Source organism: Malurus melanocephalus, unplaced genomic scaffold (assembly GCF_030028575.1).
Source record: "Malurus melanocephalus ecotype Western Australia unplaced genomic scaffold, MMel_1.1 scaffold_306, whole genome shotgun sequence".
NCBI lineage: Eukaryota > Metazoa > Chordata > Aves > Passeriformes > Maluridae > Malurus > Malurus melanocephalus.
In genome coordinates, this window is record NW_026623538.1 from 184155 (window position 1) to 211649 (window position 27495).

The window sequence follows — 27495 nt, forward strand, 5'->3', positions numbered from 1 at the left end:
TCTTTTTTTGATTGTTTCGGATCAATTACAAAATCCTGAGCTGTTGTCTTTGCATATGGCTGAAGAGCTACAGAGAAAACTGCTCACAAAAACTTTCATGTTGTTGACTGTAAGCAATCCTTGTAGACCATCCACTAGCACTTCTGAGAGCTGTGTTTTTTCCCGTTGAAGGAAAATGATACTCTGGGTCAAATGTTACAAGGCTTTTATCTGAAGTGTTGCTGAATTTCATGTCTCCCTATAATCCAGTTCCATTTGCTTTTTGAAGCATGCTTTTCTCTTGCATTGCTGTCAGTTCAGCTCAAATCACATACATTACACTGAAGATCATCTAGCTTTTTATGTCTTCCTTCCTTAAGTTTGAAATTAATCTAGTTGCCTTTATTAACCAACTTCTTTATGTAGTCTTACTGATCACTTTGGGGTTTTTTTTTAAGTCTCACATGAGAAATTACAAAAACTTAGAGAAACTTGTTGATGCAGTTTTATACTACATTCAGGGGTCATGAAAGGATCCAACAACCTTTGTTAAATATGAATTGTGTGTAAAGTTAATACGAGTTGATCTATGCACATACTTCTAATGCTTAAGTTAAAATCAGAAATGTGTACTATAAAATGACATTTAATAAAGCTGGGAAAACTTTATAGGGGAAAAATGAGTGTGCCGCATATGCTGGGTGATGTGTTAGTGAGGCTTTTGTAAATGACTCGTCAAAATAGGCTGTGATTGGATTTGAGCTCTTTCCAGCTCAAAACTACTTATGTAGGTGGCAATGACTAACTTTTTAAGCCTATTCTTCAGAGATTTGATGGACTGGTACCTTTCATCTAYAAGAAACACAGTAGTTGTTTAAATRTAATGTAATTTGGTGGTTCTATATTTGCATGTGTTTAAAATAGATATTAAAATAGGCACAACAGATACTACTTCTACATTTACTGGTGTYTGCACTACATTAACATGTTCACTTCAAAGCTGTTGTGCTGTATTGTGTTAAACAACAAACAAAATACTGTACAGAGAGCGTTCCACAGGGAAAATGTATTTGTAAAGAAAAAAGGTCAGATTTTACATCTTCTTTTGGAATCTGTGAAATATAGCACAATTTTTACCTGGTTTTAGAGTTTCATTATTTTGGGATTTTTATTTTAGTTTAGTTTGATTTTTTTTTCCAATAAGTTCTATTTGAAATTAATTTGTAGTAAATGTACTTTTAATTTTAGGGTAGGACAGAACACTTATTCCAACTGGATGTTGCTGGGAAAGTAGGAGATGTTGTGCAGACGCTACATCAGGTATGTGGTTATTTGATATCACTGCGTAATTTATCACAGCATCTTTTGATTTTTAATGTAGAGTTTTATTTTTTCTCAGGGTGAAAATCTAGGAGTATCTATTTTTAAAATGTAAAATTGAACACAGCATCTAGTTCTGACAGCTGTTGTAAGTGACCCAYATTAGCTTTTAGTATGCAGGGTAGTAGAATGCAAACAAAGTAGTAATGTGGTAGTAGCAGTGAACAAATTTCACTTTAAAAAGAAATAGTAATAGATCTTTTATTATGCTATCATCAAGAATGCTAAAGCCCCTCCTGTTTCTGTTGAATTCTGAGCTGTTTGGGAGATCTCTGCTGCTATTTCACTTAAAGCTCATTGTTTAGCTTTACAGGGCTTCTTGTCTAGATAAGATGGGAGATCAAGCTGCCATGGTAAGTATCCGACTATTTCTAATATCCCTGATTAATGATGAAATTTTGATATCACTGTTTAATAATTAAGTTCACATTGCATTTGAATCTGAGACCATRTTAATTTTTCTTTCCTTCCACATTAGATAACTGCTATATTGCAATCACGTTTGGCTAGAACTTCGTTTGATAAAAACAGGTACTTTTCCAGTCACTTTCAACTGGGAAATAATTTTCATCTTGTTGATTGATGAGTCTACTCCTCTGATACTTAGATGGCTGGTTGAGTTAGTGTAAGTTCTGAAATATATCTTTGTGCTCCGAAGCATCTGGAATAGAGAGTGGGGAATTCTGTGTTGTAAAGATGAACGTTTCACTTTGTCTCCAAAAAGTTTATCTGTGAGTTTGTTGAAATGGGCATCAGTATATGCCAAATGAAGCTACATTTTTAGGAAGGTGACCTGGCTTACTGTTCTGAGACTGGAGCAGAACGTAGCAGAGTTTCTTTCTGGAGGGCCTGTTAAAAAAGAGGTCTGAACAAAGAACTTCCTGTGTGAAATAGGCTCAGTGAAGTCCCCATTCTGATGTCCCAAGGCAATAAGCTAGCTAAAACCTTTCTAAATAATTTAAAGGTGCCTCCACCAAAGTAAGAACTGGAGGTAAACTTACTCCTTTTCTTCACTTGTAGATTTCAAAGCATTTCTGAAACGCTGCATATGGAATGTAAAGCAGAAATGGTGACGCCACTGGTGACTAATCCAGGGCATGTGTGCGTTACTGATGCTAACTTGTACTTCCAGCCTCTTAATGGATATCCTGTAAGTGCCTCATAGATGGTCTTGCATACAATGTGAGCACGCTGCCCTGCTAGTGGAGAGTTTTCATTTTCTGTACTATTTCTCTGAAATGCACGTAGAGTACATCTCCAAGAAGACCATTTTCAGTTMTATTTAGAAGGTCATTAATTTTCCTTTGATCTCTGCTGCTCTGCTGCATTCGGTGTATCTCTTCTTCTGAGGCTTCGTTCTGTGCTAACTTGCTTAAAGTTTACCTCTTACTGACAAAGCACAAAATGTCCATTKCTCATTCCTTATTAATATTTAAACATCACTTTTTGAACATTTCATTTAAGATAAATTTCTGAATCTTAGTCTGATGCTGTTCCAACTTAGTGAGAGGTTTATATGCATRTAGTTTACTTTGGGAACTCTTAACTAGGATTTCCATTCATCTAATAATTTCTTTGGAGGAAAACTGAGTACATGTTCCAGATAGATTACTGGTTTGGAACTTTGTCATAGAAGTAGCAGTGTTGGTCTTAGCAGGCTGCTGACTTAGCTGTGATTCTGTGAAACACCTTTAGAATGGACATGGCAKTAGCATGATTACCAGAAAATTTTAATTCTCTGAGTAATTTTCTTTCCAATATGCTTGTCAGCATGTGAGATTGCATCAGCAGCTCCACGCTGCTCCATCTGGCTATGACTGGTCCTGCAGGTTGGTGGAGCACGGTCTGGCCAGGGATGGAGTACCAAGCTAGACCCATCCTCTAATCCCAATGTTGGACTGCCAGTTCCTTCCCGAGGGCTGAGGACTGAAGCCCACTCCTAGTGCTCTTATTCACGGGTACCCTGTGGGGGAAGAAAGGAATCTGACTAACTTGAGTGTGCTGAGGACAAGGAAAAGACAAGTGGAAGATTCAGACAAGTCTGGAGACTCAAACACAGGGAAAATAAAGGGAAAGCTTTGAATGCTCTGAAAGGAACATTGACTTGGAGAGATCATGTCTGTGGCAAGAGGAAGGAATGTTTGGAACTGGTACAGAGAATGGAATAGGGAGATGGAGAAAGCCAAAGGAGGAGGAATTTGAGGGACAGACTTTTTAGCAGGGCCTGTTGCAATATGTCAAGGGTAATAGTTTTAAACTAGGAGAGGCTAGAGTCAGACTGCATAGAGGAAAAAAGTTTTTTACGCTGGGGGTGGTAAAGCACTGGCATAGGTTGTCCATAGAGGTGATGGATGCCCTATCCCTGGAAACATTCAAGGTTAGGTCAGACCAGGCTCTGAGCAGCCTGGTCTAGTTAAAGATGTCCCTGCTTATTGCAGTGGGGTTGGACTAGAGGACCTTTAAAGGTCCCTTTCTACCTGAACTGTGATTCTGTGATTCTGTGATTCTGACGTGCTGGAAGTCCAGGCAAGGAAAAGGTGTTTGTGGGATAACACTGCTATTCTGATTCCTCCCGCCAGGTGGCACCCTTGGCACAGGTTGCCCAGCAGCCCAGTGGCTTCCTTCTAAAACAGTTTTTGTGTTCTGCTTCTGTCTTGCATGAGCATTGTTACTAGCAATAGACTTGGGGATAATACCCATAATAAATAAACTGCCGTTTATTTATTCCTAAACTGCTTTGCTGCTCAGGCCAAAACAAACAGCAAAGACAAGCTTYCTCTTTTTAACATAACTGCTTAGCATCACTCTTTCACTGCTAAAATAACAGGGATGGGTATTGTTTTCATACTGCTAGTATCTATAGTCAAGAAAAACTTCAGATTGTCTGAGGAGGGTAAGGTAGAAGAACATAAACCTACTAGATTGTCTCCATCTTTTCTTTCCCGTTCCTCATCCCCCACAGAAACCAGTAGTACAAATAACACTGCAAAATGTGCGTCGCATCTATAAAAGAAGACACGGGCTGATGCCACTGGTAAGCTCAAATATTTGTTTTATTTCAATAACTTTCTGGATATATATTTGCTTAAAATGACCAACTGAAAACAGTGTGCATCGTTAGGTAAAAGCCATGTGTTCTTTAAAACTCTGTATTGAATAGTGAACAGTACTCAATGATCCTTTCTGGATTTTTAGGTGTTGTGTTTTCCTGTGTTGTCAAAAAGATGAAAATGGAGTGAACTCTGACAAGGATGAAWAACTTCTTTCATAAGCAGTCAGTTTAGGAGAAAGGAGTACCATCAGGGAGCAATTTATTCCATTTATCTCAAACAACTATCATGCGATAGAATGAATTTCTCTCTTCTGGTGTATTTTCTCTGGATTGATTCGTGGAGGAGTTTGGTCACTGCTTCATATTGACACTGTTGTGGAGTGATGAGTCCCACTGTACATGACTGAGGGATGATCAGAATGCTGCAGTGAAATCTCAGTTGTATGGTTTCAGTGTTAGCAGTGAAATTTCAATCTTGTAGAATTTTTTTTATTTCAAAACACACTTTAACCAAATATACTGGGTTTTTTTGCCTAGGTGAATGGAGTGATGCAAATAAATAAATGTCTATTACCTATGCGTTATCAATCCAGACAGAGTCAGTCTATTGGATTGGTGTAAACTGAATGCTGTTATGATTGGAAATAGAAAATCTAATACATTAGATTTTGTGGGCGAAACTGCTATGCATTATAGAGTCATAAGTCATAGATATTAGAAACRGGATAATTCTGTTAAAAACCACAAGTATTACAGCTTGTTAATAATTGCTCTCATTTGTTCCCCCCCCCCTTTTAACTTTTCAGGGACTTGAAGTATTTTGCACAGAAAAYGATCTTTGTTCTGACATCTACTTAAAATTCTACAACTATCAGGATCGAGATGAGGTCTATTTCCTTATTGCAACATATATAGGTTTGCAGTATTTATTTATTAATGTAGTGTGTAGTACYTTGGGAAGGGAAATTTGTCTGAGTTTTGCTCTGATGATGTGTGGGAAGCATGCRAAGAATAAGCAGTTATATAAGCTATAACAATTTTTAATAGAAATAAGCAAAGATCGGAATGAATATTGTGAAATGGCATCTATTTGTGTTTGAATAGCTGAGTGTGAAAGCTGAGGTGGCATTATTAAGGTGAAACTAATTGTTTTGATTTGCAGCTTAATATGCACTGCCATTTAACAACCTCCACCTCCAAAAAAACCAACCCAAACCAAAAAACAAATGWAACGAACAAAGCCACAAAACACTATCTTCAAAGCAAGAGATAAATATGATCCACACAGCTAAATTGTGTTTTGATGAAAAAATATAGACTGGCTTGTGTGTGCATCCCCCAGGCCCTCAGTTAAGACCCTATTGTGAAACTTCCTGTGACAGGTGAATTGACACTGCACACGTAAGAACCTGAACTTTCCTTAGTCTTAGGAGTGCTTGATGAAAACTACCATTCTGAAGCAGCCAAATGCACATTTCTATTATATTCRTATTCTTGTATCTATTAATTCCTAGAAAGTTATGCGTATTTTCTGCAGATCTTAAACAGAATCTTGCTAAAATCTGTGTGTCCTGGAAAAAAAGGAGAAAAAGGCTGAGTTTTTCTGTAATGCTACTTCATTTGAAACACTGAAATGAATATTTACTGCCAATATTGAAAATGTTTGTGTAAATTTTGTGCTATTTTGCTACTGTACCAGGACTCTAGTTCTGTTTTAATGAATTCACCTAAATATCAGTTGACATTTCCCTCCTGCTTCACAAAGAAAAATGGAAAGGCCAGGAAGAAATGATAACTTCCCCTGACAATCGTTTTAGTCTTTCAGAKTTTTCTCTGAAAAGGAAATAAATTCTGACATCATTTTCTCTGTTATTGAAATAACTTCATACTGTTACCCTGCTCCACACTTTGTTTTCTGGATAATTTCAAAGGTGAAATTTCAAGGTGTAGATGAAAATGCTGATGATGCTGGAGCTTAGAAAAAAAAAAAAAAAAAAAAAGGGTGAGCCCTTTCTCTAAAAGAGTTTGTAGCACCTTGGTATCTGTCTCTGACAGCAAAAGACCCCTCTTTGAAGGTGCTGATACTTTTTACTTGTAGAATTTAAAGTACTAATGTGAAGGAAGGGTTAGAATGAGTTTTTTTCTAGCCTATGCTGAGCTAAAATAGAGGCCTGCCATAATCTAATCCAAATTCCCTTCTTGCCATCATGCCGTGGTTGCAGTCCTTCAATTCTGCTGTTTTGGGCACTTGCCCAGGTGCTGTGTACTGAATCAATAGAAGAAAGAGTTTAAAAATAAATAAATAACCCAGTTTTCCAGCAGCATACCTTGTCATTACTGCTAATGAGCGGAAAGTAATGCAGTTTGAATTTTTTGAGCTCCTGTCTATACTTCAAAGAGAACTCCAGGTGCATAATTCCTACTTTCTTGAGTGTGCATACAGTTTTATTTTCCTCTACTCTCTGTTTCAGTGGATCTGAAATTAAATCCTGTTCATGTACATACCTGACTTCTTTCCTCAAGTTACTGATAGTGAGTGTCCTTGGTTGCAGTAGGAGAATATATTTAATATTTTTCTTGACTCTAGCAAAACTGCTCTTAGAAATTTGAAGTCTTCAAGGTTGCCAGATTGCTAAAAGARTTGTTCATGGTCAGCAAATACTTTTCCATTCCTACATAAATGTTCATCCATTTTTACTATGTTTGGTTTTAGCACTCCTTTATGACTTCTTTTATTTTTGGCCAAATGCAATTTAGGCCTGTTTGAAGAGATATTAAAATGTAAAGTATGGTAGCTGTGGAAACATGAAGTTGCCAATTAATTCTGACTTGTTCTGTTAAGAAACTGTGCTCTTCATTATTTTATAGTAACTTGCATAATGTTAACCACAGTATAATTTGGGGGTCAGACTCCAAATTTCACAACTCTTAATGTTTTATTTTATTTTAGAAAATCATATTACAGAGCACACAGCTGAAAGTTACATGTTGCAGTGGCAGCGAGGACATATATCAAATTACCAGTATCTTCTTCATCTCAACAAYCTGGCTGATAGAAGCTGCAACGATCTCTCCCAGTATCCTGTRTTTCCTTGGATCATAGCAGACTACTCCAGTTCAGTGCTAGGTATGTGTGTACAAAAAGGCATGTTACTGCATCATGTCCAGCCTGAAATGTGTGTGGGGCTTTTACACTGCATGATGTTCATGTTATATCACAATGACCCTGGCATTGGTGATATTGGATGTTTTCTAGTAGACTTATTTGTCCCCTGTAGTTTAGGAGACAAAATACCTCAACTCTTTCTGTTAAGAGTTACACTTCTGACATACGGAGTATGTACCAAACATCTGCTTGGTTGCTTTGCAAATCAGTGGTACTTAGCATTCAAAAACTCTGTGACTCTTATGAGTGGAAAAGAATCAGAGAAATTACTTTTTTTTTTTTTTTTGGGACAAGTTGGATGCACTGAAATGTATAGAATCCAGGTGTTCTTTTATAATTCTTAGCATTGCAGATTGAATGCAAGAGGCTGACAAGGCTTGTGGCTAAATAGACTCCTTGATTGCAGGTCTTAGTGCAGTTTGTGTTGGAAGCTTGTCCTTTTGAGGACTGTGTCCCTCTGCAAGAAGTAGAGTAGGAGATCTCATGGTATTCGTCAGCACCTGCTCAAACACTTCAGTCTGATTGTGTGATGGGACTTAACTGTATCCTGACAGAATGTTTAATGAATAGGAAGATGATACCACTTCTTTTGTGCCTTAGGCAGCAGGACCTTGACTACATGATACTACTTGTAATAACTGTCACATACATTAGCTACTGGTTCTTAAGGAAGAAGTACTTGGAAAAAAAGAGTAGCCACTTACAGTAAGACTTTATGGGTTTGCAGTAGGGAGGGAGAAAATTACTGGAGGGGTTGTACGTTGGGTTTTTTTTTTGTTTGCTTTATTGCTGTTTGTGTTGTTTGGGGTTTAAAATATTGATTAGAGTACATTAATGTCCAGTAGAATGCTTAGAGTCTGTAACTATGGGTCTTTTTAGATCTRACAAAGCCTGAAACATTTCGTGACCTTAGCAAACCAGTTGGTGCCCTGAATCAGGAAAGGCTGGATAGACTCGTGGTATGTATATCTTGGCATTTATATGCTGAACATTTTGAGCCTTGTACATATTGGCAATAAAAGGAGCTTTGTCCAGCAAGCTTTGSGAATTATATCTTACGAATTATTATATCTAAAGTTAACTATAAACCTTATCAGAAGCAAACATACCTATAACCATTCCCATTTATTTTTCAGCTTAATTTCATCAGTACTGGTTTTGTCAATACTAATTTAAAATTATTTGAATCCATTTCCTCTYTCTCACTACCATTTCATACATGGCTGCTTTTCTAATGTTTTTCCTTACTTTTAAAATAAAACTTCCAAGTCCATATATGTATATGATGGCACTGAGATGCTATAAACATAAATGGATTTATGAAACTTCAAGACYAAGGGATTTAAATGTGTAATGTAAAACACATGTTTGAAAGAAATAAGAAAAAGTAGTAGAAATCTTAARTATTTCCATTTAAGAAAAATACTGAATTTGAGGGAGAGTACTTCAAAGGGAGGAAATCTGGATCCRTGGAGGTCAGACCACTAACTTGAAAATTCTATGTGCCTATAATAAAGTTTTTCTATTTCTCAGAGTAGACAGGCTTTCCTTTCATATGCTGTCAAACACAATAAGAAACCTAGAAGGTCCTCAGTTTCTTGGCATTTAATTCTTTGTGTAAAATCATTGTCTCCTATGGGAAGTTAATTATTTCAAAATAATTTACAGAACATTAGAAAAAAACATTTCCAGAACAACTCCATTATATTGATGAAATAGACAAAATATTTCAAAATCATACAGCTTCCTAAGGTTGTGAAAGGTAAGAACATGAACAATATTGTATTTACAGTAACAGTAAATAAAGTTTTCCTTCTGAGATGTGACTTTCCTCAAACTGCTATTGGCCTCATGCTTACTATAGTAAAAGTCATTCTGTTTATATTATACATTTTAGAGTAAAGCATAGGAGCTTCAGACACAAAGGAATCTTCTAGGTTGATGGAAGTCAGTATGTTCTTCAGTATACTTGTCAGTATACTCTAATGAAAGACAAAAAGAAAGCATTTTTTGCACTCCTTTGAATTTGACTCACTGCAAAAGTGAGAGAGGAGAAAAAACTCTGAAAACCTGATAGTTCTGGATGATCACTTATAACAACTGTTTTGCTGCATTGATTTATTGCTTAGGTTAAAGCTGCATGGTTATTGGAACTTAGGAGTTTGTTTTATTATTAGAAGAAAAATGGAGGGTGGTCCTAATCTGTCTCTTTAAAAAGAAACTCTGTGTATGTGTTCAGTATTGAGGKAAAATGATTTGAAACAGACATTTCTTTCTTCTTCCTATGTTGCAGACACGTTATCAGGAAATGCCAGAGCCCAAGTTCATGTATGGAAGCCATTATTCTTCTCCGGGTTATGTTTTGTTTTATCTCGTTAGAGTTGGTAAGACACCTTTAATGTGCTCTCTGAGCAGACAGTTACCTGCAAAGCAGACGTGGTTTGGAGCAAGCTGATGCTGTTTTTCTTTCTCCTTAGCTCCAGAATACATGCTCTGTCTGCAGAATGGAAAGTTTGATCATGCTGACAGAATGTTCAACAGGTTTGTTTACATTTTGTCTATAACTAGSTGGTTTTGTTTTCAAATATGCATCAAAGGGGAGTGCAAAGCCTTACATTTTTTTTTTTAACAAATGTGTGATTGATCTGTATTATCTAGTATTGCAGAAACCTGGAAAAACTGTTTGGATGGTGCAACAGATTTCAAAGAGGTAAATGGCTGTAAAATTATTCAAATCTCTTCATTATCTCTGCTTAGGTTTCTCATCTACTGATGCTTTGAGAGTGTTTCATTGGAGTGCGTTAGGTTTTTTTGTGGTTGTTTTGTGCTTTTCAGTTGTGTGGGTTTGCTTTTCTTTTTTTTTAAGGCTGATGACTGCATTTTATGAATCCATTACTAACTATATTAATCCTGTATCAGCTCTAATTCAATGATTGCTTGTCTGTGCCTGCTTTCTGSCTTTTAGTTTAACAGAAACATCATTGTGAATGTTATTGGAAATAAATGGGAATTACCAGAGTATGGATTAAGGCTGATGTAGTGCTACAATTTTATGCATTGTCTGCTGGAATCTTATAAGGATTTGGCTGTATTGCAGCACTACATCTGGAGAAGTTCAACTGTAGAGTAGTATCTTGGGGTTTTAAGCCTTAAGAAACCAAAACTTATAGAATATGTTGAGACTAATAAACTATCACATAGTAAATACTGTTAAACTTGTTTGTCAAAGGAACATTAYTTAATACAGTGACACTTTTTAAAGAATAGTCTACAGTTAATGGTTAGATATGGTGGTATTTAAATAATTCATTTAATCTCTGAAACTTCTGTCATAATTTTAGTTTTATTCTAGATTTTAATCTTGACTCTTATTTGATGTCTTAAAAATGAGACGGTAGCTATGCAGTGAGAGTTCTGAAGATACTCATASATATTATGTATATGTCACACATTACTTGTTAAAATGTGCGCTGCTCTGGATTTAGCAAYTTAGCTCAGAGAACTGTCTTGTAGAGAAATTACTGCCCAACTTTAGGGCTTGACATATGCACTTTGATAACTTTCTTYCCACTGAATGATCTGTGTATGTGATCAAAACTAACCTAATATCAAAACCTGGTTGTTTTTTGTYTATTTTTCTAACTTCCAGTTGATTCCAGAATTTTATGAAAATGATTCTAGTTTTCTAGTAAACAGTTTGAAGTTGGACTTGGGAAAAAGGCAGGGTGGAAAGATGGTTGAAGATGTAGAGCTTCCACCTTGGGCATCAGGTAATRATAGCCAAACTTATTGTATTAGTAATTAATTCAAGATTGCTGCAAGTGTGGTTTTTCCTCAAAAAATGTCCATTCTTCTAAATGAATTCTTTCTTTAAAACATTGACCTAATTAATAGATGCTTTTATTTTTTATAAAAATTTGAGGTTTAGTGGCGGGTGTTTTTGTTGGCTTTTCAAAAATAAGGTGGAAGAGAGAGATACCAATACTGAAAGGGATATTTTCTCCTTTAATTAACCTGTCTCTTGTCAGGTCCTGATGACTTTCTTCAGAAGAGCCAAGAGGCTTTAGAAAGTCCGTATGTGTCAGAACATCTTCATGAATGGATTGACATCATATTTGGCTACAAGCAGAAAGGAAGTGAAGCAGTTGCAGCTCACAATGGTAAATACACATTTATAGAACTAGCAAAAAAAATCAAAAAGGAGGATGCTTCAGTTAGGCAGGAAAGGTAAATCACAGCATATCTGTAATGCATATTTTGTTTTGAATGTTGACAACTGCTTTGAAAGCTTGATCCTTATTGGAAATAGTGACTTACCTGGTATTATTGTCTTCATGGTGATTTGCATCTTTGAAGATGTGCTTCAGAGAGCATCAATACATCAATTCTGTAGCATTGCTGGTAGTTGCTTACACACCACGGTGTGGCARTATGGTATGGAATAAGTGTTTCCCAGTTAAAAATGGGACCTTGCAAGGTCTCCCCATAAATATGTATTTAACTTTCTTCCACTGTMATTTCAGTGAGAGAATTTCAAAACMATTTTCCCCCTTCTCYGGAGAGAACTGGCAAGGGAAAGAATGGGCTCATGAGCTCCAGGTCTTTAGGAACAAGAATGAAGGAAAAAGTGTGTTTTTGTTTGTCTTTGTATACATATGTACTGGTGCATGTGGGAAGTGTCAGTGTTTGCAACCTTACTCTGAATATGCATTTGGCCACTGTGAACCCYTACAAAGGGGAGTGTTATGTTTCTGCTGTGTAGCTGTGTTTATTTACACCTAATAGTATTACCAATGATTAACTTATTCATCAGTTTGATATTTTAGCTGTATATGTTACTACCCAATAAGGAAAAGCCCCCTTGGTAAAAAAAGATCAGATTTTTAGGAAATTTATTCCAGAGGCCCTGATCCTTTTGAAGGACTACAACTAACAGATAATGTTGAGATAGTTCACACTTAAAAAGATGGAATAAGTTTAGAAAGAAAGCCTTCTTATAACAGTGGTGAGGGTAGGAATAAGCAACTCCTAATTTTGGTACTCAGTACTTTTTACTTCTAGGGTAAGATAGTGTGATTTGTTTTGTTGTTTTTTTGGGTTTTTTTCCTTGTTTGGTTGGAGGATTTGTTTGTTTGTTTTGTTTTTTTTCCCTGTCATTCATTTATTTTTAGTGTACTTTCTCCACATATCCTTAATGTATGATTTTAGAATTGCAGGGTTTGGCATCCAGTCATGCTGTGAGCATAAGCATCAATTACAATGTACCAGAAGTTTTAAATACAGTAAATCAGCATATAAATTATGGCACCTATATTTTTACCTCTAAAAGAGAACACTGATGAGAGCATTTTATGCATAATGTGTTGCTTCTGTTGCAGTACAGATTTTTATTAGCATAATGAATTGCAGACACTTAAGTAGATAAGAGAGGCGGAAGGAATCTGTGCATGAATGATCTTATATCAAAGTAAATATTCTTACGGAGAGGCTGCGGAGTCATTTGCGTCATGGCAACTCACCTGGAAAAATGAATGCACAGACTTTTCTGATCATTCTTTATTATACTCTCTGTTTCCTGTCTAAAAATTAACCAGAGATCCAGTTATGCAACTGTGCTTGCTTGCTTATTTATTTGTTTATTTATTTATTGGGGTATTCAGTGAAGCCTAAATAAGTGATCCTTCCTTTAYGAAAGTTGCAATTTCTTCTGAAACTTTCTGAAAGTCTCTTAGAAATCCTAAATATTTTCAGGTAAAAAAAACCCAGCACTAAAATGTAAGACCTCAAACTCTAATGCCTGCTGAAATAGCTTATTTTTAAATAAAAAAATGTAGCTTTGTTTATAGGAAGACAAAAAAAATGGKCTTTGTATATCTACATTGTACAAATAAACATATTTTTTTCCAGTGTTTCATCCATTAACTTATGAAGGAGGAGTGGATTTAAACAGGTAATTAACAAGAATCTGAATGTTTTTGTTAAAGCAATTAGCTAAGTTTCTCTGTATTTGTCCAAGTTCTCTCCTGGCTGTAAAAGGGCTGTGTGCGTGAATGGTGTTGCTCTTTTATTTTAGACTCCCAAATATGCAGAGAACCAGCACCATGTTCTCAGTTTTAGCTGACTTTGAAAGATTGTTGCTTGAACATTTCTTTAGTCTTTTTGTGAAATTGCTTCATTTTTTCAGTTGTTGAGAACAAAAACAAAATTACAAAGCTGTTATAGGATTGTAAATCTGCAGTAAAACAGTTCTATAAGAATGTGTGATATAGTGCTGTAGTTACTGCACATGCAGGCCATGCTTTTGGGGAGGGAGAGGGAAAAAATGTACTTGCTTGGCTTAATTCTGTATCTTGTTTTGTAAAGTATTATGGACCCCAATGAAAAAGTAGCTCTGCTGACACAAATCCTGGAGTTTGGACAGACGCCAAAACAGTTGTTTACAACCCCTCATCCTCAAAGGATAATTCCGAAAWTGAAAAGCTTGTCTCGAACATCTAGTCACAGCATTTCCATATCTGAGTCTCCAGGTAAATGTTTAATAGATAAACTGACAATGTAAAGGATTTGTAATTTTGAGTAGTATCTTTCTCCCACAGGATCTCATTATACAACTCTCTTGGCTACTTTCTCTGTAAGCCAGCTTAAGATAAATCCATGAACTAAATCCTAAAGAAAAACAGATGAAACCAGTTTCAAGTTTGAAAATCCGAATGTTGTCCTGTATTTTGCCTTCTGTTCCAGTGTTCCAGTGGTCTCCTCTGAGACTGTTTAACCTCTGCTTCTGAAGCTGTGGGAGGGCTATCATCCCTGGCCTTTACTGACRCTTCAAATTCAAGCTGATGTGACARCACTTTCAAGGACCATATCTGCAGGCATTCTAAATTATKTGAAGATTAGTTCAGGTTTTTTTAACAAAAATGTCTTAGGGGTAATCAGTTAATTGGCTTGATCAGAGTAAACACTAAGAACTTAAATTAAGCATCTGATTTTTTTTCCCCTACATACTGTAGGGATGAAGTTGATTGAATGACTTTCTTCMAGAAAAGAACTGTAATGCCCTCATAGGCTTCTGTTCAAGGCAGGACTTACACAATTTCTCTGAAACAAAGATGCTGTTGTCTTCATAATGTATATAGTGATCCGACTATAAATTGGGCTAAAGATTCAGCCAGGTRTCACTTGGAAAGGTTTTTCTCATTTGATTATCTTCAGTTCACTTACCATTTGTTGTCCTTCATTTTTAAGCAGAGGCTACTGGGAGCTACTTAGCATGGCAGCCTGTAGCATCCAGATGGCAAGAGTGTCTTTGAAAGTTGTATGGGGTGATAATAAGGGTCATGTGTGTTAAATAGATGTGGTGGTTTGCTGCCTAAGTCATTAATTCATAGATCAACTGTTTCTCTTGGTTTTGACCTTTTTATTATGATTGGCATCTAATTTCGTAAATTTTATTGCATTTTTCATCCCTTAACTTTTCCAACAACTCAGTGAAATGAAGTCATGACACTCTTAACAGAGTGCAATAAAATAACAAAAGTATATGCTACATTGTAGCAGTAAATGGGTTTTCTAGTTCTTTTCCTTTTGGAAAGCCCTTGACATTCCAAAGAGCATCAAAACATCACTGAAGAGATTTTAGGTTTTGTTTTTTATTGTTTTCCAATTTGGAATTATGTTCTATAAAKTCTGCTGTTTAAAAGCACGGATCTGTGGAGAAAAATCTTATTTTTAACTGTGTTAGGCTATGCAAATTCAGAGATTTGGAAAAGAAATTACTGATTTGTCACTCTCTGCATTAGCCTAAGGGTCTTATTCCTGAAGCGCTMCATGATTTCTGTACTTTCATATTTATCTTAGCTACTTAGGTATTTGAAATACATATTTTTATTTTCTATTTGTGAATAGAAGTTGTGAATTTCTATTGTGAATTTTTTATTTTCTATTTCTTTTATTTTTCTATTTATTTTCTTTATTGTGACATTTTATTGCAGTGTCTCCAAATGAAGAATCATTTGAAGATTTGACAGAAGAAAGTATAACACTTGCCTGGAACAATATTGCCAAGCTAAAATTGGATAAGCAATATAAAATTCACAAAGAGTAGGTACTATTCTTTTCAGTCACTGAACTGGGGTGGGGGAATCTGTGTATCAGTCTGAATGATGGATTAGGGTTTAAGGTAAATACTTTTCTTTGTGAGATGACTTAGTGATTTGATTATGCAAGATGAATTTGAGTATATGATGGGATATCAAGCTGGAGAGGGTGTTTGTYGGCTTGATTTTTGCTGTTGTTGTTCCTTATACAGATCTAGAACTAAGTTATCATTTTAGTACCTGAAGTAGTACAGGAGATTGTTTCTCTCTAAAACTGATACTATTAGCCAGATAAAGACTTCCGTTTTTGTTTTTTTTTTTTTTATAATGCCAGTAGGACACAACTTCATCCCATCTGATTTGAGAGGTCAAACACTTAGGTTGTTCTACTGTCTACTCAAGCTGCTGCTGTGTGAGCAGTTTGCCAAGTCTCCAGCTATAGGTTTTCAGTTGATGCAGGTATCAAACTACTGTTCTGATGGATTCCTAGGRAGTTGAGTCACCAGGGGCACTTCAGGTGCTTTGAAAATACCTAATATAATAACTTAAAAAAATCTAATAATGAACAATGTCAGCTGCATTTCAAATAACAGGTTTTCCTTTGGCCCCATCTCTTGWCCTAGTGACTGGGCTAGAAGGAGGATTTCTAACTACCTTGAGTCCAGCTACTTTCTTGGTGACCGTAATCCAATCTAGGAAAACATTATCACGTCCCTAAAACGAGGTAATATTTGTAGTGAGAAATCTGTTACCAGATTGTTAGCATTAGAGAAATCCTAATCTGGAAGAGAGACTCAAATTTCAGCTTCTGATTTTTTCTTCTTTTTTTTTTTTTTTCTGAAGGCTGCTGAGAAAAAAAATGAGACACAGAGCATGTAATGGAACTTTGGCTATTCAGGATGCTCTGTGTTTCCTAATTCCCTGACATAAGCTCTGTTGAAATTTCTACCTATAGTGACTTTGACAATGTCAAATTTAAGGAGAAAAGATGTGCAAGTTCCAATTCCTGGCACTTCAGATATTCAGTATTTGCTTGTAGGCAGCTTCCTGACTGTAGCTAATCCAAAACTGGAAAGACTGAATGTCAAACCAATTATCCTCTCACATGGGCATGTCCCTTCTGATAAGGATGGAGTTCTTACAAAACACTATAGGGATTCTGTCCTGRTGTTTCCCATATTATGTCAAGGTATATTTTTGTTTCTAGGCATATAACACACCGCTGTAGTGTTTTTAATCTCCTTGAATGTCTTAGATCTTACAGACATCAAATAACAGATTTCTGCTGTAGTCTGTTTACAGTATGGTGGTTAAATTCCCAAACCTATGAAGTCACCCATAAGCTTATTTATATTAAACAGGGCAATCACTGGAATAGCAGTCACTTCCAATGGGTCTTCTGTTTTCACTACATCCCAGGGTAAGTATTGCACAGGTATTTACCAAAACCTGCAGTGTAAATGCAGATTAATAGTTGGTTTTTTTAACAAAATGGCATGAAACTGAAATATAAATCTGCTGTAATTAAATAGCTTAAGTGTATGAATTTGTTCTGTTTTAGATGATTCTGACTCAAGCATTTCAATATTATCTAGGCTTGGGAGATAATTTCAATAATAATAATGGATAGTAATGGAAGTTTGTCAATTTAGATACCATAGTTCTCTTAGAGTTTGATGATCTTGGGGTAGTGCATCTGTAACTTGTACAAAACAAGGTAGTTCCAGACCCAAGTCAGAAGCTTTATAAAGAGTTTCTCAAAGACTATGAGAARCTTGTATCTGGTTTTCCTAGTAAGATGTTCAAGCAGGAGCTAAATTGTTAGCATCTAGAATATAAAATAGTCCTTTTATCTTGTATTTTATCCTCTATCCCCAGATTCAACTTTGAAGATGTTTTCCAAAGAATCAAAAACCATCCAGAGAAGTGTGTCCTTTTCAAACATGGTAAGCTGCTGTCAAAATAAAAMCGAGATCATTGGGAATCTTCTGCAAGCTGCTCAGAGAGATGGCTCTTAGCATCCATCAATGCCTCTTTTCTTTCCCCTGCCTACTCAGTTGTACTGTGTGTGAATAATTTAGCAGAGTGAATTGAGACTGTCAGGCCGCCAGAGAGACAGAGCACATTATGCAAACACAGGGAGGGAACATTAAATGGTTACTCTGGCTCTGTTGTGACTTGTCCTGCTATCCAGGGAAGGGCATGTAGTAGACAAAGATAGTTTGGCATGAGCAGGGGTGTCTTCCTGTGCAGCCCTGAACTGCCACTGGGATCAGAAATGCAAAGCTTAAATTCCACCCACATGCTCACATCCAGCATTGCCTTACTGCAAATGTTTGAAGGCTGTGAGTCAGCCAGCAAAGGAAAACCAAGCACAGGGAGAGGAATCTGTGCTGGGTGAATTTGAACCATCCTTCCTCCCTGAGCAGTGATCTCAGCAACTTCTAAACAACATTTTTCCTGGAAAAGGTATTCTGAGTTTGATTTTCTGTGTTTGAGCGCTGTGGCCAGAGCTGTATCATAAAGATACRCTGCCAGATGCCATGTTCAGAGTCGTCTGTTGTGGCAAAATACCAAGATATATCAGTTTTCTCTATAGTCTCTAGAGCAACAAGAGTAGCAAATGTGTTGCCCAAACAAAAGCCATTGCATGCTCTGACTGATCCCAGATAAGTTGCAGGATCAAGATCCTGTGGTTTGCCATGGGACACAGTAGCAGGTGAATCTTGATACATCAATTTCTAAYGCTTCAGCAAAGGGAAATTTAAGAATATTGCCTCTTGGCATGTGAAAAGGGAGCTCTTTGACTCCTAAGACAAATGTCTGTTTTTCATGAGAAGGCCTTGTATAATCTTAATCTTCTCTCTAGTTTTAGTGCTGGTCTAAACACAGCAGCGCTAGGAGTAGCCCTTACAGTCCAGCAGGGCATTCTTGACCTAAAACATAACCAGTAATGATACCAGATAGAGGCACTGGGCTGATTGTTGGGTTTTTTCCCTTGCCGTTTCCAGTGAGGGTAATGTAACTGAGCAGGTATCTGTAAATAATGTTTCTTGTTGAGAGTAGTAGGAATTAGACAAACATCAAAAGAAATCTGCACTTTTAGTTTCTGTTAGCTMTTTGTGTCTAGAATTGACAGCAGCTTACAAGATGAAGAGCTGACCCAGTTCTGAGTGAGGAATTACATACCATGTCCTTGAAATACCAGCTTCTTTGGAAAGATCTATTAGTTCTGCATGTATTTCTGAATGTCTCTGCTACTTTTATTTAACAGAGATTAAGTATTCTTGCTGTTCAGTGTCCAGCCTCTTAAGGTTTATATTGATTAGTGTTCATATAACATCTGCACGTTATGTTTATAGAAGATTAAAATGCTTCTTGTTCTCCAAAAGCATGTTAATGGACATCTGTTAGATTTGGGGTAAGAAATTGAACACCTTTTTTTTTTTTTCTTACAGGCTTTGTCATCTTGTTTAATCTTACCAGGAGATACCACWGTCATAAGTTCTTCATGGGACAATCATATGTGTGTATTTATTTCCTATTGACTTYATTGAATTGCATGGAGTGCCTTGGTTGCTATGTTTATGGTTTTAGCTAATGATACAGAAATTCGTTGTTTAAACACAGTGTCTGTATTTCCATTTTTTCCCCACTAGATTTCTGTTAGAAACTACAGGAACAAAGTTACTTTACTTAGAAAAAAAAAAAACCCTTAAGTTATGAAGATATAATGCTTTTATAACCTTTTCCTGTTAGATATTTTTATTCYATTGCATTTGGAAGACAGCAAGACATCCTAATGGGCCATGACGATGCAGTCAGCAAGATCTGTTGGCGTGATGGGCGCTTATATTCTGCATCTTGGGATTCCACTGTGAAGGTTTGTAGAGGGTTTGTTACAGCTGCATAACTATTTATAGCCAGTACTTTGTAATACTCAGCCAGTGAATAAAGATGTATGCAAAATAAATGCTTTGGGGTGGATGTACCTGTGGAACTAGAGTAATAACCTAGCCAGTATCACAGTAAGTTTATTTCTAGAGTTTATTCTTCATTTAGCATTAGCTCAGCTGTTTCAAAGCTAGACTGTTATTTTTCAAGAAATTTAATTCATTGTAACTTACTGTAAAAAATGAAAGTTCKGAAGACAAACTATATTTGTTGGAACAACTGGAATGTTCTTTGACTTTGGTACCAGATGCTGTTTCCTGGGTGGAATAGCCTTCTAAAATGATTRGTAATTTTGTAGTTTATGTTCTTCAGCTAAGAGGACCAGAAACTTGCTAATCTAAGGAGCATRCCTGCTGTTAGGTGGAAAGATAATTTGGGAGCTAGGGACAGGAAATAATTTCCTGAAGCCTTCTGTKTATGATTTTTTGGTTAGTACACATGCAGTGCAGTGATATCCCCATTCTTAGGTAGGCTCTCTAGGCTGCCTGGAATCAGCAGAGTTRTGTTTAGTATGTGCCTCTGCTTAGAGTCCTGAGTTCAGGTGCCATTTCTTGCTGTGTTCTGCCACGTAGGCAAGGCTCACAGTGAACATGAGCGGCCCTTCTTGTAACCTGAGAGTTCAGCACTGAAGGAACTCATCTRGGGTTATGCTATCGCTTCCCTGAGCAAACTTCATTATCTGTTGTAGGTGTGGCACTGTGTCCCTGGAGAGACCATGAGCAATAAAAAACACCACTTTGAACTGCTTGCAGAATTAGAACATGATGTTAGTGTAAGTATGTTGATACAATATCTCTGAGTAACAAAATTRATTGGTCATTAAAATAATGATCTAGTGGTAAAGCACAAGGATTGGGTCAGGGGCTGAGCAGTGTATTTTGGGAAATATGTGTAGGGGCTTTTTGTTTTGTTTAGTTTTCTTTGTCTGATGGGTCCTGTACCAGTGCTCCMTGCTTCCTGGGTTGAAAAGTCCACTTCTGGGGACTGAAGCACCAGTGTAAACAGAGGTTTCTTAATTTGTCTTGCTCAGCTTGTGTACACAGAATTCCTATGAGGGCAATAAGGATTGGGTGTTTTTGTTCGCTTCTTTGATTTTTGAAAACAGACCAATTTTTTTTCAAGTGTTTTGATTGTTACAGCTTCCTCTTAATGTAAGGCAAGTAAATGAAAAAGAATTTCTGAGTTGTTTATCATCTGAGTTGTTTATCAGATATCTTAGTGAATTTCAGTGTAAACATATAAATACATTGTGTGCAATGAATCATAAATATGTAACTGCACATTTTTRTTTATAGCCTCCAACATTATTCTAGTAAAATATTTAGAAGTAATATGTTCTAAACCTTCCTAGGAGTTAGTTTTTTAACAGGTCACAATGTTGGCAAATACTGAAAGAGTTCTGGTAACATTTAAGAACTGCACCCAAGAGAATTGGAGACAACTGATGGGTAGGAAGTTTTTGGAAGTGAAAAATTTTACCCTTGAGGGTAGAGTCTGGCATTTAGGTGGAGAGTATTGGTGCTAAAAGTAATCTGAAATGTCACTTAGTATATCTGATTCTGCAAAGCAAAAGCTTGTTAAAATATCTTCTAAGTGACCTATTTTTTTTCTTTTTATAGTGTGGATTTTTCATAATTGTACTTAATTAAGGGTGTTGARAATTAAATTCAAAGGTTTCCATAAATAAAATACCATCTTAAGGATAATGGGCTTGTTTTGTGTATGTTTAAAGCCTGTCTCAAGATGACTCACATGAAAAAATAGGAAAAATCGTGTGATGTTTAACTTCCTAGGTAAATACAATCGACCTTAATGCTGCAAATACCATGCTAGCATCTGGAACCAAAGAAGGTACCATTAGTGTTTGGGATGTTACTACAGCAACAGTGTTGCACCAGTTGCCATGTCATTCTGGGACTGTATTTCACACTGCTTTTAGTCCTGGTATGTTGGATTTCAGTTTTTAATATGCATTGTTGGGGGTTTCAAAGGGAATCTTATTCCTGATACCATGTAATATATTTTTGTTACTGGAATTACTGCTTTAAGGGGGATGGCRAGATGTTTTGGATTGTCACACATCTCCTCTGTAAAGAATTTAATAGTACACAAGGCTTTGGTAGGCTGTAGATCAGCAGTCTGGACTCTCAACCAATCTTGTTTATCTTTGCTTGCTCAGAGACTTTAATTTCCAGTAAATTATTTATAGATAAGTAGGTCAGGCAAAGTCACATCCAACACGCTGATCACAGAGTGCTTTGGTAACTGGAACTGAATGCCTGAACATGCCTTTTTTATTGTTTCTTTTGTTGGCTTTCTTCTTTTGTACAGACAGCAGACACCTACTGAGCACAGGAGAGGACTGTTGTTTTAAAGTAGTAGATGTACAAACTGGAATGCTCATATCTTCTGTGACTGCTGAAGAGCCACAGAGGTAATGCTSACAACACACAGGTTATGGAGCTGTGTGGGGATGGTTGGTGACAGCAAAGTGGAAAGGGCAGTAATACCAGGACCTTAGTTTTATTGAATCACTTTTTAGAGTGCAAAGGCTGACATTCTAGCATCTTGTGTGCATTATGATCAAGCTTTCCAAACTGGGGCAAAATCAGAGAGGTGTCTAAGTAAATAATGTTTCTTTTTCAATAATTTCAATGTCCCTTAAGGATAAGAGTTCTGAGTAACCAGCTCTTCCAGCAGCTGAGCACTGCAATGTCTAACAACATGACAATTTTCTTACTTGAATCATCTGTCACTAATACTGATTTTTTGGGTTTGTTTTGGGAGGGTTGTTTTAATGGGTTTTTTTTTTTAATAATCTTAGAAGATTGGCTATTAAAATCAAAGACCKATCACACTTTCCCACCAGCTGAAAAGTGTAATTATTTATGGTTTATCAGATAAACAGATGGAATGCTTACTCAGTTACTGGAGTAAAAATAAAGCAGCTATACCTGGAATACACTTGTTCATTTTTTATGTGGGTGTACATGCACACATGTGCATGTTCACATACATAATTTCACTAGTTACTTACCTGAAAGTCATCTTTGCAATTCAGATGATTGTTTCAGGAATATGAAATGGCAGAAGTGAGAGTGATAACTCATGAGAGCACTGGGATACCACACACATGTGTAGCTGACTTGGTCCTCTTCTGTTATGGGTTTGTTTCATTCTTTGCCAGGGGAAAGCCTGGCTGGGTCTAGGACAGTCAGAGAAGCAAGTTTGGGTCATGATTCTTTAAAATAATTTGGGAATAATTGTTCCAGAAAGACTGTGTTAAAATGTAGGACTTCCTTTGGTTTTATATCTCTATTTTCAGCTTTTTTTTTTGGTTGATTACCTAATTTGGAAATGTTTAGATGCTATGAAGCAAAAGCTTGACATGAGCTAATTTCAGACTTACTTGCAGGTGCTTCAAATGGGATGGAAATACCATTTTATCAGGATCTCAATCTGGTGAATTACTGATTTGGGACCTTCTTGGAGGAAAAGTTATTGAAAGAATCAAAGGGCATACAGGTATGCCTGAACTATTCCCATTCTCAAACTGATGCAAGATTCCTATTTTCCAGCTCTTYTAGTACTGGAAAGTTTGAGAGTTATCTGCTCAGCCAGCAGGCTTTACCAGAAACATCAGAATTAAATGTAGATCCATGTGAGCCTCCTAGGAAATCTAATAACAATAGAGGAATATTGCTATTTACAAGACTAGCCAGAGGGAAATTACTTTCAATTTTTCTAATTCACACAACGTTGCAAAAGTCAACRTTTTTCTACCTTGTAGCCCTCAAATATAGTATAGACTGTACGGTATCCTTTGTCACAGTCTGTTCAGGCTGAGTCTAAACAAGTTCAGTAAACTTTACTAGAGAACTTGTTTTGGATGGGGATTTGTAGGCTGATTAAATGTATAGTCCCAGTGCATCAGCAACCAGGATAWGTGAAGAAGAAAAGCTACTTCAGTTTTACACAGTTAAGTTTTCAAGGCTATTTAACTAAGAACATTTGTTTCAAGCTTCCCTACTGTAAGTTTGTACTCTGGAATGTGACCTATGGAGAGATCCTTCTGTAGTTGGGGAATTTTCAAAAGTGGGCTTCTAAGGCATGTGTTACAAGATGTGAATACACTTTTAATACAAAAATTCTAAATGGCAGAGTGAAAAGGCTCCTTCTTCATGAATGCTTTCTTTAGTTGCCATCTGCTTTCTACACTCCAGTGAGGTTGTCTCTCTAGAACCAAAGGTCAGCTGAGGCAATGGAGCATGAGGTCATTACTACTCTGCTAAACTCAATTAAAAAGATCTGTTCTGTCATCTCGAATACCACACTCATTTACATTTGGATTTACTTGTTTGTTATTTTTTTCTCCAGGTGCTGTAATGTCCATGTGGATGAATGAACAGTGCAACAGTGTTATTACAGGAGGGGAAGACAAACAAATCATGTTCTGGAAACTGCAATATTAAGTGCCTTTCCCTCCAGTCATTCAAATGAACTCTAATTTTAAACCAAACCTTTTAAAGAAACTTAACTGTGTGCAATGATGGCTGCTGAAGTTCAACCAAATAGGAAGCTTTGTTCAACTACAACTTTCTCTATTATGGTGACTTCACTGAGAGCTCTTAACTTCCATAATGTATGCATTTGTTTTTCATGGACTATCATACTGAAATTGCTTGTCTAAAATTATACCTGATATAAAATTAAAGACTTATTTTTCTGTAATTAAAGAGCTCTTAACTTGCAGTCATTGTTCAATTTACATGGAATGCATCATAGCTTGCTGTTTGAACTGCTTTGAAAGAAGTATTTGCATTCTTAATTTAAGCCTTTTAGGGTGTGTGCAGCATAATGCCATCATGTCTCATGACATAATGCATGTACCTTGTGTGCAAGCAACCTTTTCTTCTTAGTGGAGATGCATGTGATTGATTGTAAATACTGCTATGAACACCAAGGCAGCTGCTATTCTGAACAGTCCTCAGCTATGGCTGTTTGCAGAGGCATAGAGCACAACTGGAACATATTCTACATTGCTTTTTCCTACTGAAAAACAGCACTAATGTATTGTGTGGAAAGGAAGACAAGGACAAAGTCATCTCCTAACAGACCAACTCTATATACATGTGTTGGGATAAATGTTCCCCTAATCCTGTGCCTGAAGAGCATAAAAGACTATCACTAGTGCTTTTCCTCATTTATAGTTCTAKCCTTCTCTTAGCAAACTTCATTATTTTCATGGTTTAGTGTTCTCTAATTCAAATCACTTTTGAGATGGAATTTAAATACAGCATTTAAACAGAACTACAGTTCCTGGATTTATCCAATCCCCCAGSTGTCTCAACCCAGGAACAAAGCAGTGTTGCACAAGGATTACTTTCTCTGTAGGACTTCAGGGTATCATTTCCTGGGAGGAGCTGTTCTGAAGTGAGACTTGAAATAGCAAGCAAATGGCTTATTTACAGCAATAAGCATTTGCAGTTGTGATGCTGCTAGAGTATGACTGAAGATCTGKTAATTTCTCTGCTGGTCTTCCCTGCTGTTGGTGTTGAGGTGTGTCCAGGGCAAGTGTTCTACTAAACTGTGTTCAATCAGTCATTCCTAGATATCTGCCTTGAGTTTGACACACAGTGCCTATTCCAAGACACAGCTGCTTCTTGGCATTGTAAAACTATTGATTTATGGTTAGGGGCTGTTCTCTCCTTCCCCCAATCTTTTATGATGCTTAAAAGTGTGAACTTATTTTTCAGTAAGGTAATGGTATCTAACCAAACTGGTATTTATTTCAGCTGCATTACTCAACTGGGTTTAGCAAATAACTGGATTTTTTTAAAACAGTATGTGTGGTGGAGCCTTCCATACGTGGCAAAAGTCTAAGCCATACCCTGCATACCTGCTGCATCAGTCCTAATCTYGCAGGAAAATATTTGGTGTCTGCCCTGTTTCTTCACTTTTTAGTTTATTCATTTCCCAAACATATCTGTRTGTAGACAAAGACAATAGAATGTCATTTTTCTGCACTTGTCTGGAATTGGTTTGTGTGAATTCTGGGTTGTCCCTTGTCACTAAGGCACCTCCTCCTGAACTAAACCAGAGGAAAATAACCCTGAAGCTTGTGAGCCCTCAGTTCTGAGTTAAACTGCCTCAGAGAATATACCCTTCTTTTGGTTAAATGTGGATGCATGGTATGCATAGCTCTTGAGTGCAGCTGAGGTTTACCTTCTGTTGTAAAGCATGCTYACAAAACACAGCCCTCACCCACTGCTTCATTGCCTAAAGCAATCATAGCTTTCTAAGGGGGAAAAATGTCAAGTGAACCCTGTTGACTTGGTATTTCCTTGCAGCTTATTTGAATCTATACATTTAACCATAAGTTTCTCTTCACTGCTAGTTAATTTGTGCCTTAAAACAAGAGCTTTTTGATTATTCTTCCACTTCTCCTTGCTGCCTGCTATAGCTGAAGTTCTTGTAATAAAGTTTTACCCGTTTTTTCCAATGGATTGCCCCAGTAGTTCCAGCAGTCTGGCTGATAAGAAAAAAGTATTGTCATCTTATATTCCCCTAATGTATTTCTGTCTTGGTTTACTTTTTAATTTTAGCCAGATTTGGTTTTAGTAGGGAGCCACAAGACTTATGTGACCAAATGCTAGTGGTGAAGCTGTAAATAATGAGTTTTAAAGCACAATTAGATCTAGAATTGGCTGTTGCTGATTCATCTGCTCCTAAGTAAAAACTGGTTAGAAGCAGAGATCAGTCTGGGCTCCAGAGATTTCACAGCTATGCAAAGGAGCTTGGCACAGCCCTCAGAGATGACTGCAGGCACAAGGCGAAGGCCCATGAGGCTGAATTATACCAATGCTACATGAAGCCACCAATTAGGGCCAGTGTATGCTTGCCACAGCGGTTCCAGAGACATAATTTAGTAACCAAACAGTCCCATTAAACTGGCTTGCAGGCTGAATTTGATCACCACTCCAGCCTGGAGTGCTGTAATGGTTTTCTCTAGGCTACCATAACAGAAATTCATTTGAGAAGCAGCAAGCTACACAAGATGACTTTTCTTAACAGAGCTGAGCTTACACTGTTGAACTTCAATCCTCCCAGGCACAGCAGATCTCGCAACCCTGCTTTTCCTACAAACAGTAAAAGGTACAATTAGCTACCCAGACTGCCAGGTTCTGAAGTTTTTGCTTTTCTTTTTGGTGGATCTCTTATAATCATCTTTTGCAGTGTGYGTCTGTTAAATGGACAAGGAAATAATTAAAATAACCACCATCCCAACTCTGGATCCAAGTCAGTTCTAAAGGAATAGCTAAACTTATTCCCCAAACAAATCTTTACAAAATAATACCTCTACTAAACTCAAGTTCTTTGCTTTGACTTCATGCTGCTGCCATCTGTGAGGAAAACTGAAGTTCAGTAATCCTAAAGTTCATAACTGAAACCTGCAACAGAACAGAGGGGGAAAAAACAGAATAAGGCAATCACTGAACTTTCAAGTCTCAGCTGAACATGCCTYTGACCTGTTGATCCCAATAAGCAGCTGAGCCCTTAGGTAGCTTCTCACTCATCCTGCCCATACCAGGAGGAGCAAGTGAATCAGAAGGGCAAAAGTTAGGAAAATTTGTGGATTTCAATAGATGKGGGGACTAAGTGAAGAGGAAATAAAAATTGGGGGGAAAAATAGCAGTGCAAAGGTAATAATTCCCCTATTCCCCCAGCAGACTGATGCCCAGACCAATAACTGCCTTGGAAAGATTTCCCCCTAATTATTGCTGAGCATGATGTCAAATRGTRTGGAATTTTCCTTTGGYCAGTTTGGGTCAGCAGTCACAGCTGTGCTCCGTCTCAACCTCCTGCTC

The 27495-nt window shown here is 37.0% G+C and overlaps 1 protein-coding gene across 1 annotated transcript in view; it reads left to right on the top strand.

Annotated features, from left to right (window-relative positions):
* The window catches only part of NSMAF (neutral sphingomyelinase activation associated factor), a 39157-nt gene extending 14636 nt beyond the window's left edge, over positions 1-24521 (top strand). Inside the window, exons 7-31 of the mRNA XM_057377210.1 lie at positions 1228-1299; positions 1665-1712; positions 1838-1890; positions 2380-2509; positions 4322-4393; positions 5218-5326; positions 7362-7538; positions 8457-8536; positions 9871-9961; positions 10055-10118; positions 10236-10287; positions 11227-11347; positions 11606-11737; positions 13485-13527; positions 13941-14104; positions 15569-15677; positions 17035-17093; positions 17552-17619; positions 19132-19199; positions 19433-19556; positions 20316-20399; positions 21421-21571; positions 21959-22061; positions 23043-23152; positions 24005-24521. Coding sequence (XP_057233193.1) covers positions 1228-1299; positions 1665-1712; positions 1838-1890; positions 2380-2509; positions 4322-4393; positions 5218-5326; positions 7362-7538; positions 8457-8536; positions 9871-9961; positions 10055-10118; positions 10236-10287; positions 11227-11347; positions 11606-11737; positions 13485-13527; positions 13941-14104; positions 15569-15677; positions 17035-17093; positions 17552-17619; positions 19132-19199; positions 19433-19556; positions 20316-20399; positions 21421-21571; positions 21959-22061; positions 23043-23152; positions 24005-24099 — 2379 coding nt within the window. The 3' untranslated portion in view covers positions 24100-24521. The remainder of the gene's footprint in view (positions 1-1227; positions 1300-1664; positions 1713-1837; positions 1891-2379; positions 2510-4321; positions 4394-5217; positions 5327-7361; positions 7539-8456; positions 8537-9870; positions 9962-10054; positions 10119-10235; positions 10288-11226; positions 11348-11605; positions 11738-13484; positions 13528-13940; positions 14105-15568; positions 15678-17034; positions 17094-17551; positions 17620-19131; positions 19200-19432; positions 19557-20315; positions 20400-21420; positions 21572-21958; positions 22062-23042; positions 23153-24004) is intronic.
* Positions 24522-27495: the final 2974 nt, after the last annotated feature.